The 17909-nt window shown below is 49.6% G+C and overlaps 5 protein-coding genes across 5 annotated transcripts, besides 4 other annotated features; all 5 read left to right on the top strand.

Annotated features, from left to right (window-relative positions):
• Window positions 1–2: 2 nt before the first annotated feature.
• FPSE_08523 (uncharacterized protein) lies at window positions 3–2055 on the top strand (the record flags this gene model as incomplete). The annotated part of the gene is made up of 4 exons (XM_009261641.1): window positions 3–26; window positions 130–255; window positions 308–877; window positions 955–2055. The coding sequence occupies 4 exons, from the start codon at window positions 3–5 to the stop codon at window positions 2053–2055; spliced, it is 1821 nt and encodes a 606-aa protein (XP_009259916.1).
• A 502-nt stretch (window positions 2056–2557) lies between these two features.
• FPSE_08524 (uncharacterized protein) lies at window positions 2558–6119 on the top strand (the record flags this gene model as incomplete). Its single annotated transcript, XM_009261642.1, has 2 exons — window positions 2558–5743; window positions 5799–6119. The coding sequence occupies 2 exons, from the start codon at window positions 2558–2560 to the stop codon at window positions 6117–6119; spliced, it is 3507 nt and encodes a 1168-aa protein (XP_009259917.1).
• Window positions 2981–3003: a microsatellite.
• Window positions 3071–3096: a microsatellite.
• A 1099-nt stretch (window positions 6120–7218) lies between the features above and the next one.
• Window positions 7219–7240: a microsatellite.
• Window positions 7241–7533: 293 nt separating this feature from the next.
• On the top strand, window positions 7534–9674 carry FPSE_08525 (uncharacterized protein; the record flags this gene model as incomplete). Its single annotated transcript, XM_009261643.1, has 3 exons — window positions 7534–7804; window positions 8056–8262; window positions 8314–9674. The coding sequence occupies 3 exons, from the start codon at window positions 7534–7536 to the stop codon at window positions 9672–9674; spliced, it is 1839 nt and encodes a 612-aa protein (XP_009259918.1).
• A 1332-nt stretch (window positions 9675–11006) lies between these two features.
• On the top strand, window positions 11007–12939 carry FPSE_08526 (uncharacterized protein; the record flags this gene model as incomplete). Its single annotated transcript, XM_009261644.1, has 2 exons — window positions 11007–12595; window positions 12801–12939. 2 exons carry the CDS (start codon window positions 11007–11009, stop codon window positions 12937–12939), a joined length of 1728 nt encoding a protein of 575 aa, XP_009259919.1.
• A 759-nt stretch (window positions 12940–13698) lies between these two features.
• Window positions 13699–13741: a repeat region.
• A 68-nt stretch (window positions 13742–13809) lies between these two features.
• FPSE_08527 (uncharacterized protein) lies at window positions 13810–17401 on the top strand (the record flags this gene model as incomplete). Its single annotated transcript, XM_009261645.1, has 5 exons — window positions 13810–14725; window positions 14804–16117; window positions 16183–16533; window positions 16600–17262; window positions 17292–17401. The coding sequence occupies 5 exons, from the start codon at window positions 13810–13812 to the stop codon at window positions 17399–17401; spliced, it is 3354 nt and encodes a 1117-aa protein (XP_009259920.1).
• Between the last annotated feature and the right edge of the window lie 508 nt (window positions 17402–17909).

Raw genomic sequence — 17909 nt, 5'->3', positions numbered from 1 at the left:
CAATGGATAGACCTCCTCAAGTATTGGTATGTAGCCATTAAATCAAGCTCCAGCTCCCAGCCGTTGGTGGTGGCTGCTGCGGTAGTGGCAGGTCAACATCTTGAATCCAAACTAACTTCTCTTGCACAGGATCACTACATCGGTGTTGATGTTGGTACCGGCTCTGCTCGTGCCTGTATCATTGACGAGACTGGTGATATCAAGGCTCTAGCCTCTGAGAACATCAAGCTATGGCAGCCTGAGACTGGCTACTACGTACGCTGCACATGCGATCCTTCATCCCCGACATCATCTAACTCTCTCCTAGGAACAATCCACCACAGATATCTGGCAATGCATCTGTGAGTGTGTCCGCCGTGTTGTCAGCGAGTCCACGGTCAACCCTTCCAGCATCAAGGGCATTGGCTTCGACGCCACTTGCTCTCTTGCCGCCTTCACTCATGACACCGACGAGCCACTTCCTGTCACCGGACCTGACTTTACAAACGATGGCAACGACCGCAACGTCATCTTGTGGCTCGACCACCGACCGGTCGAAGAGACCGAAAAGATTAACAACACCAACCACAAGCTCCTCAAGTACGTTGGTGGAAAGATGAGCATCGAGATGGAGATGCCCAAAGTCCTCTGGCTCAAGAACCATATGCCTCCAGAAGTGTTTGAGCGTGCAAAGTTCTACGACCTTGCAGATGCTCTTACCCACTTGGCTACTGGCAACGAGACTCGCAGCTACTGTAGTGTTGTTTGCAAGCAAGGTTATGTTCCTGTTGGTGTTGACGGCAGTGTCAAGGGTTGGCAGGAGGACTTTTACAATGACATTGGTCTCGGTGACCTTACCAAGGATGACTTTAAGCAGATGGGTGGTGTCAACGGGGTGGTGAGCCTTTTCATACTTTTTCCCTTTGGTTTTATTCGCTATTTCTCAGTGCACCTTGCTAACCATAATGTCCGCAGAACGGAACATATGTCAGTGCTGGCGAGCCTGTGGGCACCCTGAGTCGACTGGCTGCCAACCAGCTCGGCCTCCCAATGGGCATTCCCGTGGGAAGCGGCGTCATTGACGCATATGCAGGCTGGATCGGAACTGTAGGCGCTAAGGTCGACCTTGGCGACGATGAGCTCAACGCAGCTGTACCACACAATGATCTTGCCCAGGCCTTTACTCGTCTGGCTGCCGTCGCAGGAACCTCAACATGCCACTTGGCTCTCTCCAAGGAACCTGTATTTGTACCTGGTGTTTGGGGCCCCTACCGCGATGTTCTCCTCCCCGAATTCTGGATGGCTGAAGGTGGCCAGTCGGCAACTGGAGAGCTTTTGCGACACATGCTTGATATCCATCCTGCTTATAATGAGACTTGCGCCCTGGCTAAAGCTGAGGACAAGCACATATATGACTTCCTCAACACCCACCTTGAGCTCATGAAGGAAAAGCACAGTGCTCCTTCGATCTCCTACCTGGGACGTCATCACTTCTTCTACGGTGACCTGTGGGGTAACCGCTCTCCCATCGCTGATCCCAACATGAAGGGTAGCATGATCGGGTTGGATAGCGACAAGAGCACCGACAACATGGCTTTGTGGTACTACGCCACGATGGAATTTATCGCTATGCAGACTCGCCAGATCGTCGAGCAGATGAACAACTCTGGCCACGAGATTTCATCCATCTTCATGTCTGGTTCTCAGTGCCAAAACCCTGTTCTCATGAACCTTTTGGCCACTGCTTGCGGTATGCCTGTCCTGATCCCACGATACGTCAATGCTGCTGTCGTTCACGGCGCGGCGATGCTGGGCGCAAAGGCAGCGAGCCACAGCAAGGAGGATGGTAGTGAGCCTGAGTCTCTTTGGAGCATCATGGATCGCATGAGCAAGCGGGGTCGACTGGTTGATCCCAGCACAGACGAGGATGAGAAGACGCTTCTGGATGCCAAGTATGAGATCTTCCTGGACATGTGCAAGACTCAGCAGGAGTATCGAAGCAAGATCGACAAGGCTACTGCTTCCAAGAAGTCACGCATGAATGGAACTGTCAACGGTACTGTCAACGGCGCTTAAAGGCTGAACTGATGTGCATGAGCGTTGAGGAATATGAAGTTTATGAGCGTTCGGTTTAGGTTAAGGGCGTTGGGAATTTGGTACAAAGGCCAATAATGATTGATCGTATGCGTGTAAATAGGCCGATACGAAGTAACTACTAAAAGGGCGAATGAATTAGAGTAATTGAAGTCTTTATTGATATTTTCTTTGATTTTGGCATCTCAAAGCTGAAGTAGAGCTCTCCTAATAACCATTTACACAGACTACAGCGTTGCCTAGGAGCATATCCTCGCTGTGATTGGCCAAAGCTTCACCTCCAAGCATCCCAGTCATGGCCCACTCCTAAATTTGTAGAAACAAACGCGCCGACTTTGTCTGTTGTTGACCAGGCTTTTTTTTGTATTTCCTCATCTACGCATCACGACAGCTCGTCTGTCATCAACACGACATCCCTTCATCTATCGACCTGAGGAACCACCAACGTATACTTTTCCCAGGACTTTTCGATTATTCAGCGCCCATGTCTCTCTTTGGACAGAGTGCCAACACGGGCGGCAGCTCGCTGTTTGGAGGCAATACTGGTGGCACAACAGGCGGAGGACTATTTGGGCAGTCGACAACACAAAATCAGCAGAGCGGAACCACTGGTGGTAGTCTGTTTGGCCAACCGGCGCAGAACCAACAGCAACAACAGAGCGGCACGACGGGAGGTGGCTTGTTTGGAGGACTTGGCGCAAACAAGCCCGCGACGGGTGGTGGTTTGTTCGGCCAGCCGCAACAACAGCAACAGCAGACGGGAACTACTACGGGCGGTGGCCTCTTTGGTCAGTCAACTACACAACAGCCAAGCACGGCCACGGGTACTACTGGACTCTTTGGACAGCAGGCGCAGACTCAGCAAAGCGGAACTACAGGTGGCGGTCTGTTTGGCAATCAGCAGCCGCAACAGCAACAACAACAACAACAGAAACCTTCTCTGTTTGGATCCTCCCTAGCGCAACCCGCGGCAGCTGCGAAGCCCTCACTCTTCGGCCAGCCGCAGCAACAGCAGCAGCAGCAACCTCAACAGAACGCGCCTTCCATGCTGGGCGGAAGCACTTTCGGTGCAAGCACATTGGGCGGCAGCCTTTTCGCCAGCCAGGCTCCCAATGGGCAAACTCAAGCGCAATCACAGCCAGCGGGCGCCTACTTCGACAGTCTCTTTGCCAAAAGCCAGAAAGCTGACGGTAAAGCGAACATGGAGGATCTCCCTAGCCTTGAACTCGGTCTGGGCGACCTGCGACATCGATTGAGAAAGCTTCAGTCCAAGCCTAGCGACAAACCTCTCGGCGGAAAGGCCCACTACCTTCTCGCAGCCTCCGGTGTCGACCCCGGTGTCGCGGCAAAGGATCTCGGACTTCTTGATGTGCAGCCCGGCCGTACTGAGCGAGCCACACATGGTTACGCCCCTAGCGAACTCGATGTCGAAACATACCTCTCGAACCTCCAAACCAAGACGACTCTTAGTATGATTGCCGACGGAATCGATCGATCGGTTCGCGATTTTGACAACTTCCTCGAAGACAATGTTACAATGGAATGGGAGGCGCAACGAAAGCGCATCTACCAGCACTTTGGAATCACACCCCGCGAGGAATCTTCTACCACTGGACGCGAATCTCAGAGTGCTTTCGGTCGCTCCAGGCGTAAGAGCCAGGCACCAGCTGCCAAGTCTGGCAGGGCCAGTGTTCTTGGTAGATCGACACTTCAGAAGTCTGTCATCGGAACACCCAGCCGAATCGGAGCGCATCAGACCGATTTCTCAGATGTCGATCGTTCTTCCGAGTCTGGAGGTCTTGACGGGCGTGTCTCGTCTGACGACAGAGTGCTTCGTGAGCGACAGGGACGTCTATCGGAGAAGATTCGCAATCTCAACACTGCTCGTCTGCTCAAGCGACCTTATCCTATTCTTTCTGAGCTCGCGGCTGTCGAGCAAAAGTCCCATGAACCTCATGCGCCCCATGTCGTGGAGGCATACCTAGCTGTCATGGAGATCGTGGGTGAGGACCCTGATGCCGAAACCACACTCAACCATGCGACAGCAAAGGAGCGCGAGTTTGCGGATATGTATCTGAACGATAACCCCAACTCCTCCAAGTCGGTCGAGATGCGAAAGCGTATCCTCACTGGTGCAAACAGTTTCCTAGAGAAGCAGTTCTTGCGTGAAGTCGAGTCTCTTATTGCTAAGCACCCTCATGAGGCGAAGCTTGGTGGTTTGCCTGACATTGTCAGCAAGGTCAAGGCTTATATCCGATTACGGTCTGCACGAAAAGACTTGGTTCCCGACAACACTGAGCTTCAGCAAGTTCAGGGTGAATACGTCTGGGCTATTGTCTTTTATCTGCTCCGCTCTGGGCACGTTAGCGAGGCTGCCAAGTATGTCAATGACAATACCAACCAGTTCCGAGGCATCGATAGGACCTTTGCTACATACTTAAACAACTACGCTGCTAGTGAGGATCGACGCCTCACTAACAGAAAGCTCCTGGATCGTTGCACAAACGAGTACATCCAGCGATCACGCAACGCCCCCGAAAACTCTATCGATCCTTTCCGCATGGCTTGTTACAAGGTCATCGGGCGTATCGAGCTCGGTAACCGCAACCTTGACGGACTCAACACAGATATCAATGACTGGATTTGGCTTCAGTTCAACCTGGCAAGAGAGGGTGACAAGACCATCGAAATGGCTGGCGAGTCTTATGGCTTGGCTGAATTGCAGTCCAGCATCCGAGAGATTGGTCTGAAGCACTTCCCCAAGGCCAACTCGGAAGATAGCAACGGCAGCTTTGGCATGTTCTTCTACCTGCAAATCTTGTCGGGTATGTTCGAGGATGCTATCGCCTATCTCTACCCCTTTTCATATATCGATGCTGTGCACTTTGGTTTGGCGCTTGAGTTTTACGGTCTGCTCCGACCAAGCGATGCCATGTCACCATCCAACGACCTCCGCAGCTACAGCACCAAGAACCTGCCCCAGATCAACTTTGGCCGCATGATTGGATACTACACCCGTGACTTCAGAGCTGCGGATGTCGTGTCTGCTGTTGACTACCTGACACTTATCTGCCTCAACCAGGATCTTGAGGGTGAGGCTGGCCAGCGACACGGCAGCCTGTGCCACGAGGCTCTCCGCGAGTTGGTACTCGAGACACGTGAATTCAGCAAGTTGATCGGTGATATTCGACCAGATGGTCGACGCATCCGTGGTATCATTGAGGAGCGAGGCCCTCTTATCGGCCTTGACGCTGAGGATGACTTTGTCAACACAGTCACTCTTCAAGCCGCCAGCTTCGCGGATGAGAACGGCCGCACCACAGACTCAGTCTTGCTGTATCACCTCGCAGGCGAATACGACACGGTCGTTGCCATTGTTAGTCGCGCGCTGAGTGAGGCTGTTTCTCTCGAGATTGGCGAGGACCCCATGCGTCTCATGCCTGTCAAGCCCCGAGCTGGCGGGCAAGAGGCTGATGCTGGCAGCAGTCTTAGCTTGGCAGCCATCGACGACCCTGTCGAGCTGGCCAAGACTATGATGAGCATGTACGAGCGAGATGCCATGTTCTACAGGAGAATCCAGGATCAGAACAAGGTGGCCTGCCGAGTGCTACTTGAGATGAGCAGCATCAAGGGATTGGTGGAAGCCGGACAATGGGCGCAGTGCCTTGACGTAAGTTACAGCCTAACAATAGGAGACAGAGAAAAGATGCTAACTTGGAGGACAGAGAATTCGAAGCCTCGAGATTTTACCCCTGGACGCGGTGGGCGATGGCAGCACCATCCGAGCCTACGCCTCCAAGTTCTCCGGTCTCTCACAGCCTGTGTCTATCAACGTGCCAAACCTGCTGATGTGGACCATTATCTGCTGCGTCCGCCAACGAGAGCAGCTGACAAGCGGCCAGTTCAGCGGCAACGAGGGAACTCGACGCCTGATGGTAGACCAACTGAAGCAGATGACGCTGGATTTGACGACATACACCAGCCAGCTTCGATACAGGTTCCCGCCTCACCTTCACGAGGCTCTTGCAAGAGCATCGGCGGAATAAGAGTTTGGCGCATGGACATCACATGTTGGTTTTATTGAATATAGGCAACGCTGTACGGCTAGGATGAAGGAACGGACAAGTTTTAAGATATGAGGTCAAGCACAAAAGGACGGGGCGAAGAATGGGGGACATTTCGTGATAGAAGCCAACCTTGATTGAGTAAGAGCAAGAGGATAATATTTTATTGTTTGCTGCTTTATAGTAATTGCAAGATCACATTGTACTAGTGCACATTTTTTTGCTTGCGGTGGATTGCTTGAGACAGATCGTCGTCAATAACAGTAGACTGAAGCACAAGGCTGCTTTTCGTGATCACTTTGTGTCTACTGCAGTTCACTGCTGTCAGCTGAATGAGTTAATCTTGTTAGGCAGAATTCCATTTCCGATCTCTAACTAAAATAGAGTAACTGGTTGTTGGTGTAACTATTCCCAGATCCAAGTTGTTGGTGTCACATGATCAAGAGCCGAAGATCTGTGTACCCACCGCCACCTTCCATTGCCCGGGTGTCAGGGGGCCCATGACTCGGTCGCATTTTGCAGCAGCGGGCTTTATGAGTCAACGATCCCCCCATCTAAAGACCCCAACCTATCTTTTTCCAGTCAAAATTGTTCCCACAGACCCGGGTAGTCTACAGCAGATGCGTACGTACAGTAAGTAGATCACTCGTGCGACGCGACGACGCGATCTTACTGTAGCTGGCTGTCTTAGCCTTGGCTAGATCTGATCCGGTCCCGCCTCGCCTCGTCTCGCCTCGACTGAACTGGACTGGGCCTGAACCTGGACCTGGACCTGGACCTGAACTGGCTGGCTGAGTCTATTTCCTTCCCCTTGCCCTTGCTCTTGTTGTGTTGAGATCTCAGAAGTTGAGGGAGAGAAAGGGACCCCCACAGTTTCAGTCATATCATTGGCGAAGAAAGTCTGTGAAAACTTTCATACCCGTATTATTTCCCTTTGTTTCTCTCTTCTCTCCTACTCTTTGCTTTGCTTTTGCATGCATCGCTTGTTCCCGACTCGCTGAGTCTCGTATCGATCAACGTCTACCACAACAGACTGTCCAGTACCAACCTCAGTACTAAAGCAAACTTTTTTTTTGGTTAAAAGAAGAAGAAGAAGAAGAAGAGCGAGCATTCTGCTACTTCCCTTTTGTCTGCTAGGTGTCTTGGTCAGTCAGTCAGTACCTGCCTGCGGATACGGATACCTACTACCTTATTTTACTTTCCTTTCGAGTAAAGGTGGATACCCATAGCAACTCATCCCCGTCTTTCCTTTATTTTTTCTTCTACCCCCACACTCTCAGGCACCCGACAGGTACGGGATACATCCGTCTTATTCATCCTTTCCGTCTTCCGTATTCTTCCCTCAGAGAAGCAAACCACTCCACTCCGAGACGGGGGCTAGTTCTGCTTTGCTCCAATGGCCTCCGGTCAAGGTCAAGGTCCCGGCCCTGGCCAAGGCCAAGGCCCCGATACTCCGGGGACGGTTCACAGTCCTGCTGGCCAAAGTCTCGGTTCCGGTCCCGGTCCCGATGATGATTCCATGTCTCTCAAGCGCGATGCCGACATGGTCAACCCGTCGTCTCCAGCTACCAATGATGAGAGTGCCAAAAGGAGAAAAAAGTCAGGTCCTGGAAGTAGAGGAGTTGCCAATCTGACACCAGAGCAATTGGCTAAGAAGAGAGCGAATGGTAAGTCCAGTGTCTGCTTGTTGTTGTTTGCTTTCTGTTCTTTTCTAGCATATCAACCACCTATCAGCTTGTCGAGTCAGTCAACTGCTGACGCGGATCAATTTTCTTCTCCCTTGTTGTCACCCCTTGCCATTGATTAGCTGTTGGTTTCTTATTGTCTATCCCTTTCTATCTTTAGACTTGCCCCATTCTTCCCATCGCATCTGATAAGACAAGTGTAACCAAGGGCACCCTTACTAACACCACCGAAGACCGCGAAGCTCAACGAGCCATTCGTGAGCGTACGAAGAATCAGATCGATACTCTTGAGCGTCGTATCCAGGAGCTCACCAACCAGCAGCCATATCAAGAACTGCAGAGCGTCCTTCGCGCTAAAGAGGCTGTTGAGCAAGAGAATGCCGACATAAAACGTCGTTTAGCTGGCATCGTTGCCATGCTGCAGCCTATCATTGGTCAATGTAAGTTTTCTGTTATTTGTATATACGCCCAGGACTAACGAAGAGACATAGCTGCCATCGAGCAGGCTTATGTATCACCTGCTCAGACCTATGCGCCCCCTGTGCAACACACTACCACCCTGAGTATTCACAACAGCCATCATAACAACGCACATGCCGCTTCTACTCCTGGCAGTGCTGCATCCCCTCCTAGTCATGAGCCACCCAGTCAAGCTCATTGGCATCTACTCCAACAGCAGCAACAGCAACACCCACATCATCACTCCTCTCATGCCTCCGCTAGTGGCACAACCAGTACTGAAACTCAGGCTGCCAGTCAATTGACTCAACAGCGCCGCAGTCTCCAACATGGGCTCGATATGGGCCCTGAACGACTTGGGCTAGAGTTTCTTCTCGAGCCCTCGCAACGGGTCAATCGTATCCAGAACGGAGTTAACGGTGCCCAAGACACGCCTCAGTTCCACCACACACCAATGAAGCACGACTGGACAGGTGTGAATCAAGAGCGCGCCTTGCATAGTCGCTCAGCGAGTTGGGGTTCCCAGGAAAAACCAGGCCACCCTTCACAAGAGCAACAACATCAATGCCAGCACCAAGCCCAGTCTCAACAAAGTTTGTCAGCTGCCCATACGCCTGAAAGCAGCCACAGTCCTGGTTACAGCCCTGCTTTAAGCACGGCTGGTCGTTCAATCCCTCCTCGCAGCGATCCCAACACTGTCAGCTCTGCAGCTCCCATAAAGAACTGCCAACCAACATGTCCCCTCGATTCTTTGTTGCTTGACTTTCTGAGTGAGCGCCGTCAACGTGCTGCAGATGGTCTTCCCACTCAGGACGTCGTTGGCCCTCGTTACCCATCCGTATCATCACTCCTCAATCCTGCCAATAGCGCATACAGTCACCCCCTTTCTAAAGTCTTCACCGACATCCTCGCCACTTTTCCTGACATCTCGACCCTTCCTGAGCGTGTGGCGGTACTCTACATGATGTTTCTTGTCATGCGCTGGCAAATCGAACCTACTCAGGAAAATTATGATCGCCTCCCAGAGTGGATGGTGCCACTTCCTTGCCAGACTAGCATCTCACATTCTGCATGGCTCGATCATATCCCTTTCCCCAAAATGCGAGAGCGCCTTATTCTTGACCATAACCCCACATTGTATCCTTTTGATAATTTCTTTGTCCCGTTCACCACGACTCTTTCACTCTCTTGGCCTTACGAAGAGACGGACACGTTGCTCCAGGATCCAGAGAGCGACGAGCTTATGATCAACCCTGTCTTTGAACGCCATCTGCGGAACTTGGATAACTGGAAGCTGGGCGATGCATTTGCCAAGGCGTTCCCTAATCTGGTTGGGACATTCAACCTCAAAGAATCTACTTCTCCGCGGCCGTCCACTTCAGACAGTCGATGACGGACCGCCTCAAAGAGTAATAAAGCATGGGTAGATCACTTTGTACATTATGCAATTGCTTTCCTGGCGTTTCTTGTACATTATTTGTCCGGTTCACGGTGTCACGGTGTCCACTTTCCTTTGTATCCAAGAAAATGGTTACTGCATTGTTCCCATTGGTCATCAACAGTGAGGGATATGCTTCGGTAGAGTTATTATTTAGGTAGTACTGAATACGTATACCTGTTTGTATGCACACAATCATTAACATATATATCATAATGCTTCAGTAGCGAACCGACGTGGACTGGGATCCCTGGACAACGCTTTCCAATGGATTTGAAATATAGCACAATTGCAGTGCAGGTCTGGCCGTGTTCGCAATGACGTTTTCGGTTCTATTCACCCTACTTTTCTACCGAAGCACTCTTGTACAAGTTCAACTGTCTGCGTGTAGTGTGAAGTGTCTTCTTTTTTTACTCCGCTTGCACCGTAAACGTCGAGATTCTTGTTCTCTTGGCCTTTCTTTCGCAGCCTATACATGTCACCTAAATATTCCGGATTCTGGGATTTCTCTTTCCTTGAGCCTAGATGGAACCGGATGTGGGATAGGATGTTTGTACAAACTATCAACCCTTGGTTTGATTTCTGTTGGAAACCGATGGACTAACCTAAGAAACACAAGCATTTGCTTCTCGTTAAGATGCACGCAATCCCGTGAGTCCAAGTATAACTTTGTTTGTATAGCATATCATAGATTGCAATGTGATTTGAAATATGATATAGTTTGTAACTGCTTTCCTTGTTCAAGTCGATACGCATCACATGTAGGGGGGAAAGCAGGTTTGCGCAAACCTCTTGTATAACCCTTTATATTAACCATCATACACTGTTGACTAAAAGGAAGCTTGCTTATAGTAGGTAGTCAGTCGATTGCCTAAGGTCTGTTTAAATGACATTATCGAGAGTTAGGTAGCAATATCAAGCTGATACTAACACTGGCTGGCACTGGCTGGCACTGGCTGGCACTGGCTGGCACTGGCACTGGGCATACGCCAGGTATAGACATCTGCCCGTTTGGTTCGCATCTTCCTTCATTTTCTTGCACCGTCTGTTGATATCTGTATCAGCCTGTCCCCTAGTCTTGTTGCGTTTTCAATATTATCACCAAACTCACATCTCATTGCCAGACTTCTTTAAACGTATCACCCGTCTTTTCCACTGTCATCAGTACTTCAATTCTTAACGAGCATTCGCCTCATCAGCAGCTTTCCTTCGATTTTCACCCGCCTTCATTTCATCCTCGGAATTCCGGCCTATCTCTGCGTACAGCATCTACTTTTCAAGCTCAAGATGTCTGCAACCTCGCCACCTGTCTCGAAGAGTGAGCATACAATAACCGGCACTCAACACTCAGGCATAGAACATGCCGCGCTCCATTATTCAGATGTTTTCAATACCAGAGCTGCATACTTCGATATCTATTCTATTGTCATGCCTGGCCACCATCTGACTACAGATGCGTTCTACGCAGCAGCACAAGGCGCCGTGCAAGATCACGAGAACGAGGTCATTCTTTCCAGGTCTTTGATTCAGTCCTATGTTGAGGAGGAATCTGTGGACACCAAGCGTGACATCTTGGAAAATATTGCCAAGTACTTTAAAGAGGCCGAACGGTCTACAAAACGGGAAATATTCATTATATCACCATTCGGTCGAACTACCGATTTCTTTGTAAGATGCGGTATCTTCAATCGTACCCTAACCGCGACAGGTTACAGATCCCCCCAGGCAATACCACCTGACTGGGTGGCGCGCCTCCTCGAAGAAGTTGTTGCAGCTATACGAGGGCAAACTCCTGACTTCCAGTACATCCACGAGGGATGGACGGCTGTGACTGACGAGGACTTTGGGATGTCACTAGTTTCGATCATAATGTACCACATACATCTCAGGACAGTAGAAGGTCCAGTAGACGCTTCGGGGCTTGGGGAGTCAGAACGTATACGTGATTACTGTTTCTGGACGTATGTAAACATGGAGCTTCGACGACGTCAAGAGCAGGGAGATTTCATCCCCGGGACTCACGATCTCCTCGATGCTACCATTTCTTCCGAGCCCGGATCGGAGACGGAGGATTTGTCGCTCGAGTACGGCACAGGCTGCGATGCCCAAAAACGCAAGCGAAACTCGGACGGGGAGGTTGGAGCAGAAGTTGAGGCAGAGATCAAGTATTTTTTCCCAGACGAAGAGGATAGCGATCCTACTTGGCCTGGCCCCCTTCTTGAACTCCCACCAGGGCTTATCGGTGCCAACGTGGCTCTTCCAGCGGACCAGGACGACCCCTTTTCCCAATTCTTTGGAAGCCAACTCCCGGCAACGCAAGCCCTCATCGAAGATTTGAAGCAAATCTTCAATAACCAACACCTGTTGTCGTTGGGGTTCGCGACGTGTGAAAGCATCCTGACACGCCATGGGCAGGATACTTCTCAAACTATGGTTAACACTATAAGAGAGATGTATGGAGCAATCCTTCATGAGAAAGGATTGGCTTACCAGAAGCAAACACAGGCCGTGGGGTTACGGCTCGCTATCCTGTTTGCGGCTGTAATCAAAGTTTCTGAGGCCCAGCAGCTCGTCTGGTTCTCGTCGCAGAATCAGAACGAGGGTGTGTATCACGTGGAAACAGCCCATCTAGATTGGACATCGGTACACACAGTAGCAGAAGGCTTTGCTCCGGAGGGTTTCAAGGGTCTATACACGGCTCAAGTCTGTGAAAAACTATTCAAGTTCGCGTTCAACGGCGACAACAAAAACCTGCTGCTATCAGCATTATATTGGAACACATTACGAGAAGCGCCCTTCCAGCAACGACCTGAGGGCAAGGATAGCATTCTGACCCCAAACCCGCAATACTCAGGGACTTGCCAGAGGTGCTTGACGTATGTGCACATGGTATCAGAGCACGAACCCTCGTGCGTTGGGCGGTGCGAGGGCTGTGTTAGACTTGACCGTCCTTGCATTCGGCCAGCCGGCAAGTCGAGTTGCATCCATTGTCCAAGAAATGGTTGCAAGGGCACTCTCTCGCACAAACAAGAGACTCGACCAAGGAGTGGCATGCAATGTTACAAATGCTGGGTACGCAAGGAAGACATTGAAATGGGTAGCCACATCAGAAATTGCCATGGCAGATGTAAGGGATGCGTTGATAAACAGATTCCTTGCCGGCGAAAAGGGCACTGGGGAGGAAAGTGCCAGGATTGTCCCACCGTGGTTTCCTGTGTAGACTTTTCACACAAGAAAGCCAAGTAGCTTACTAGTATTGCCTGTGCACAAGGATCAAAGGGGGGGTCAAGACATGTAGATAGGATAGCCTAATAGAAAAATGGCTTCCAAGCTTTTCTATGATATAAAAACAAATGACCCTACAGTATGGTCTAAGCAGCGTAAACAGAGACATCTTAGATATCTTCACGAATACATAGGTAGAGGATTTCTTCATACGGTGACACAATTTCTGCACATATCAACATGCTATCTGGGCTGCTTGCAGTGCATGTCTGTTCTAGATGGTTCTTCCAAGCCACTTCGGGAATTGCGATAATGGAAAGTAAGAGAGGGTGCCACAAAGGCATGCTGTATCTCACGATTTCACGAGACTAACCTATCAGACTAAAGAAGATAACGCCAATGCAACATCCCAATACATTTTAGCGTATCCTGACTTGATAGTTCAAATGCTCTAACTTGTATGAGATTGAACCACTTGTAGACCTGAGGATAGGAGCATAAGTCGATGTCAGCAACCCGTCGTGTTGTTTTCTGGATACCTCAGAGTGGTACGACAATGTCAACAGTTTATCGGTCCAATCTCTGTGCTTGAAAGGATTTCTAGTCCGATTTCTCGTGGTTTCTCTCATATCGTAAAACAGTGATTCATGCCAGGTGATCTTGCTATGGCATTGCCCCGACACTGGCAAGATTCCACTTTAGAACTGCCTGCCTACAAATTCGTCGATCTACTTGTTCCCTCTTTCTACTGCACCCTTTTTGCCTTCTTTTCTTCTTTTCTTCTTTTTTTCATTCTTGAATCTCTTTTACTCCCTCCCCAAGACCAGAAACCAACCAGCTCGTCCATCATCACAATATCAACGCCATGAATTCCGACGTCAATCGACACAGCACCCCCAGTGATGCTGACACCTGTACACCGAAATTCAAGGATGCAAATTCATTCGACGAATACGTTTGTTCTCTACAGGCTGGGGGCACAACGACAGAAGAGGTACTTCGAGAAGTCTTACTGTGCCTAACTAAAGATACGAGGCATGGCCTACTGCCATCATCCCTCACAAAGTCGTTTGCAAAAGGAGATGCACAAGATCAAGCCCTTCAAGAAATATCATCTTATATGCATACAGATCTGTATAACAAGAAGTACGTCTTCATTGTTTCGCCTTTGGATTCCGTTACATGCCCTCTCGCGGTATGTGCTGTCTGCCCAACCGAATGCACTATAGCCGTCAGCGGAGTGGGCGAATCGCATTTGCGAATGCAGGAGTTTCTATCGAGTATGATTGTCGCCATCCAACCCATTATACAACAAGAAAAATCTGGATACGCTGTGAAGTTGATGAGACTGCTCCCGATTCACCCCCCTCCTGATGATCTATGCCTTTTTCTCGCGCGCAACGCCTTTAAACTAATCGGAAACGAGACGGAATTGCCTTCGTTCGGGATCGACCGAAAGAATACAGGAAAGGGATTCCTGGACGAATGGCATGCAATAAATGCCAAAGACGTCGAGGATGTTGACGTTGAGGACGTTGACGATGAGGGAGACAAGGATGAAGAACGTCCTGAAGCCAACTGGAAAGACGACGAAGACTCGTCAAAATTCTTCGACTTGGATGACTTGGACAATAGAATGTCCAAAATTGACTTGGGGGATGACGCTAGGGTCAAGGCCATCGTTGCCAGTGCCTTGAAGGATGGGGAAAGAGATGCCATGGTATTGACAGATGATCATGAAACACTCATACTTGGCGATCTTCCTGACAATCAAGCTTCAGGTAAGTCTCTCTGATATATACTTGACAAGGTATGCGCAGGTAAATATTGGATATCAGCTAACCTATATACACATACAGTGACCATGATGATGAGCGATCCCGAAATCTATGAAGCAGTCCTCACTTTCCGGGCCCGCATACAAGAAGTCGTCGACCGACTTGTGGTATTCGCCCTTTGTTTAGAATATCCGAATGAGCTTCCTGTTTTTCAAGTCTTTGCCATGTTCTGTATGGCTAACGCGGACAAAAACCATAGAAGTAGACTCGTTCGGTTACTGACACATGCGTCGGTGATCCCAATTGGACTCCAGTATACACTGGGATTACAGAAATGGACTGTTGATCAGTTCGATGTAATGACCAAGCTCGTTGCGAACGAAACCAAGCACTTCCTTACAGCCTATGGAGGCGTAGCACACTGCTCAAATATGGTTACTTTCTTCTATGCCGGTAGCGCATCATCGACCATTTATTCGAATTCTCTGGTGGGCGAGTCCAGAAGGATGAGGGACCATCACACCATGATGCAGAAAGGTCCAGAGAATATTAGAGAACTCCGAAAGCGAGGTGATGGACAGTGTCTATTTGTTCACGAGAAGATGGCCGAGTCTGGCGATGACTGGTTCTTCTTTCCCATGTTCCGATATCCTCTCAAGCATGACGACCCAACGGCTCTGCACAAGAGTGCCTTGGCTCTTTTCGCAGAGAACTGTATGATGATCTTTCTTTCCTGCAATAAGAAGAGATACACTACTCGCAAGCATGGAAACCAATGGTTCGCAGATGTCAGTCACAAGATCTTACACACCCTGAGGCCGAAGGACTTCCCAGTTCCTCCATGGGATGGTGCCAACATCGCCTTGCCCATGTTACAGTCGCCTAGCTGCATGTGGAATCTCTTTAATGGTCGGCTCAAGAATGTTCAACTTACTCCAGCTTTGCAGGCTACGTTAGAACGACATTTCCAGTCCGATCCTCGACCCTGGCTTTCCTTCGACACATCACGCCTTATATTGAAGGAACACGGGTACACCGCTGGGCCACCCAGTATCCGAGCTCTCGCAGACTTTTATGCAGGGCTCTTGAAGAAACACGGCATAGAGTATGAGAACAAGCACCAGAGATACCTGCAGAGATATTCTGTACTATATGTGGGTATCATCAAAGTGGTTGAGGACTTGGGGCAAGTGAGGCGTTCTGTTGACGGTAGTTACATGTTTGATGCAGATAATGTGCCGTGGGACAAAGTGGCACAAGTCGCTCAAAGCTTGGTGTCTGACGACCAACGTGGAAACTACTCAGCAGACGCTTGTAAGTTACTGTACAAGAGCCACAAGAGTGCCTATTTTAAGCAGCAGGTCTTAAACCCGAGTAACTGGGAGAGATTGAGACGTAAGTCCCCTTGAATTACATAGTGCCATTATAAGTTCGAACCGCTAACCAAGCTTGACTGACAGTCGGCGTCCCAGAAGCATTTGCGCACACTAGGCCAAGAGCAAGATTTGGAAAACGCATGAATGACAGGATCTGGGTCGTTTGTCGGCATTTCCTCTACAATCACCTGGTAACAGCGCAAAAAATTGAGGAGACAGACGACAACTCCATCCGACTTCGTTTCATCGAACGCGCAAGAGTGGAATTTTTACTGGAGGAAGTTATCGAACAGCTGCAGAAAGATGTCGCCCTCGATCCTGAGATCCGTAGCGCCGAGGGAGCATGGGAGAACGAGTCTCTCAAGGCAAAGATCATGTGGGATCTTTATTCTGGCTATCACGAGCTTGAGACTGGAGTGCATCGAGACATATATGGTAAGTGGAAGACCTTGGAGAAGCTCGAACCACCATCGGTCATCCCTTTTTATTTTTCCATACCAGTTTCGACAAAGCAAAGGAAGGAATCGGAACCTGACAAGCAAGATCCTGGAACAAGAGCAAAATTGGAGCGCCTTATGGCCAGCCATGTTGACCCTGGTCTGGTGGCTGCCCAGACGGCTCCCCGAATGAGCACTGGCACTCCAGAGACCTCTTATCAGATAGGGCCTGGTGATGTCGAGCCCTTCACCGCGTTCCAGCTACAGGACAAAGGCCATGGAGCACCAAAAGTCTTGTTTCAAGGCCGCTCAGGGCAGCTTGCCTCAGGCAGTAACTCGAGTACACTGCCACCTCGCCAGTCAACAACCCGAAAGAATAGGGCCCCATGGGTCGATGATATCTGTCCGGATTGCGGTGAAAAGGTAGAAGCCGGCAATGCAAGAGCTGGGCACAAACGAAAGTGCTTAGGCAGGTGTGACCGATGTACACAAGAGGGCCTGGTTTGCAAGCTGGTAAAAAATGGCCGTGGCACCTGTGAAGAGTGCTACAACAACTCCCTCGAATGCACAAGACCATACATTACCACAATGGGTCTTTTTGGTGCTGGTATTTGCGAAAGGTGTGAAGAGTGGAAGCGTGATGTGAAACGGCATCAGAAATCATGCGATGGCTCCATTGAACCCGGTGACGGCTTTGAATCGCGTAAAAAAACATGCGAGGATTGTGGTAAGTCGTTTACTGCGGACACGATCAAGAGGCACAAACAACAGAGTTGCCATGGCAGGTGCACCAACTGCAAGAATCGGGAGCCTTTGGGGTCTTGCACGCGCTTGACAAGCTCAAAAGAATCATGCAAAGAGTGTAAGGCCGCTGAACAGGAGGAAACGTGTGATGCAACTTGGATAAAAAATAAGGTGTAGTGTTACCCAGGTTGACTTTAGAGTTATCAATCTTAATTCCGAGAGCTCATTATTACTCCAGTTTAGTTCCAGAAAGGGAATATTAATTGTCTATAGCTGGCATGAGAAGACGATAGAACATAATTGTTTTGCGTTCATCGAGTCAAGCTTCCATCTCTCATCGTAGCACAACACTTATGAATATAGCATTTCTACTTGCAACATTATAAAGGCTACTCCTATATCAAAACGTATGTAATACCGACATGGCTTTGGTTATCGTGACTCTGTCACCAGTTATGAGGAATCATCAACTTCTACTGCTAACATCGTGACCGGCCCGCTCTCACACATAAGTCGGACTTATTTCATCCCCTTGGCAAATATTACCACCCAGCCAACACAGCCCTGGTACCAGGATCTATCAGGGAAACCTCCTGCTGAATTTTTGGATACCTAAAACATGTACATTCA

This window comes from Fusarium pseudograminearum, chromosome 1, assembly GCF_000303195.2.
Source record: "Fusarium pseudograminearum CS3096 chromosome 1, whole genome shotgun sequence".
Taxonomy (NCBI): Eukaryota; Fungi; Ascomycota; class Sordariomycetes; order Hypocreales; family Nectriaceae; genus Fusarium; species Fusarium pseudograminearum.
Note: the sequence above shows the minus strand (reverse complement) of the source record. Positions and strands in the feature narration are given on the sequence as shown.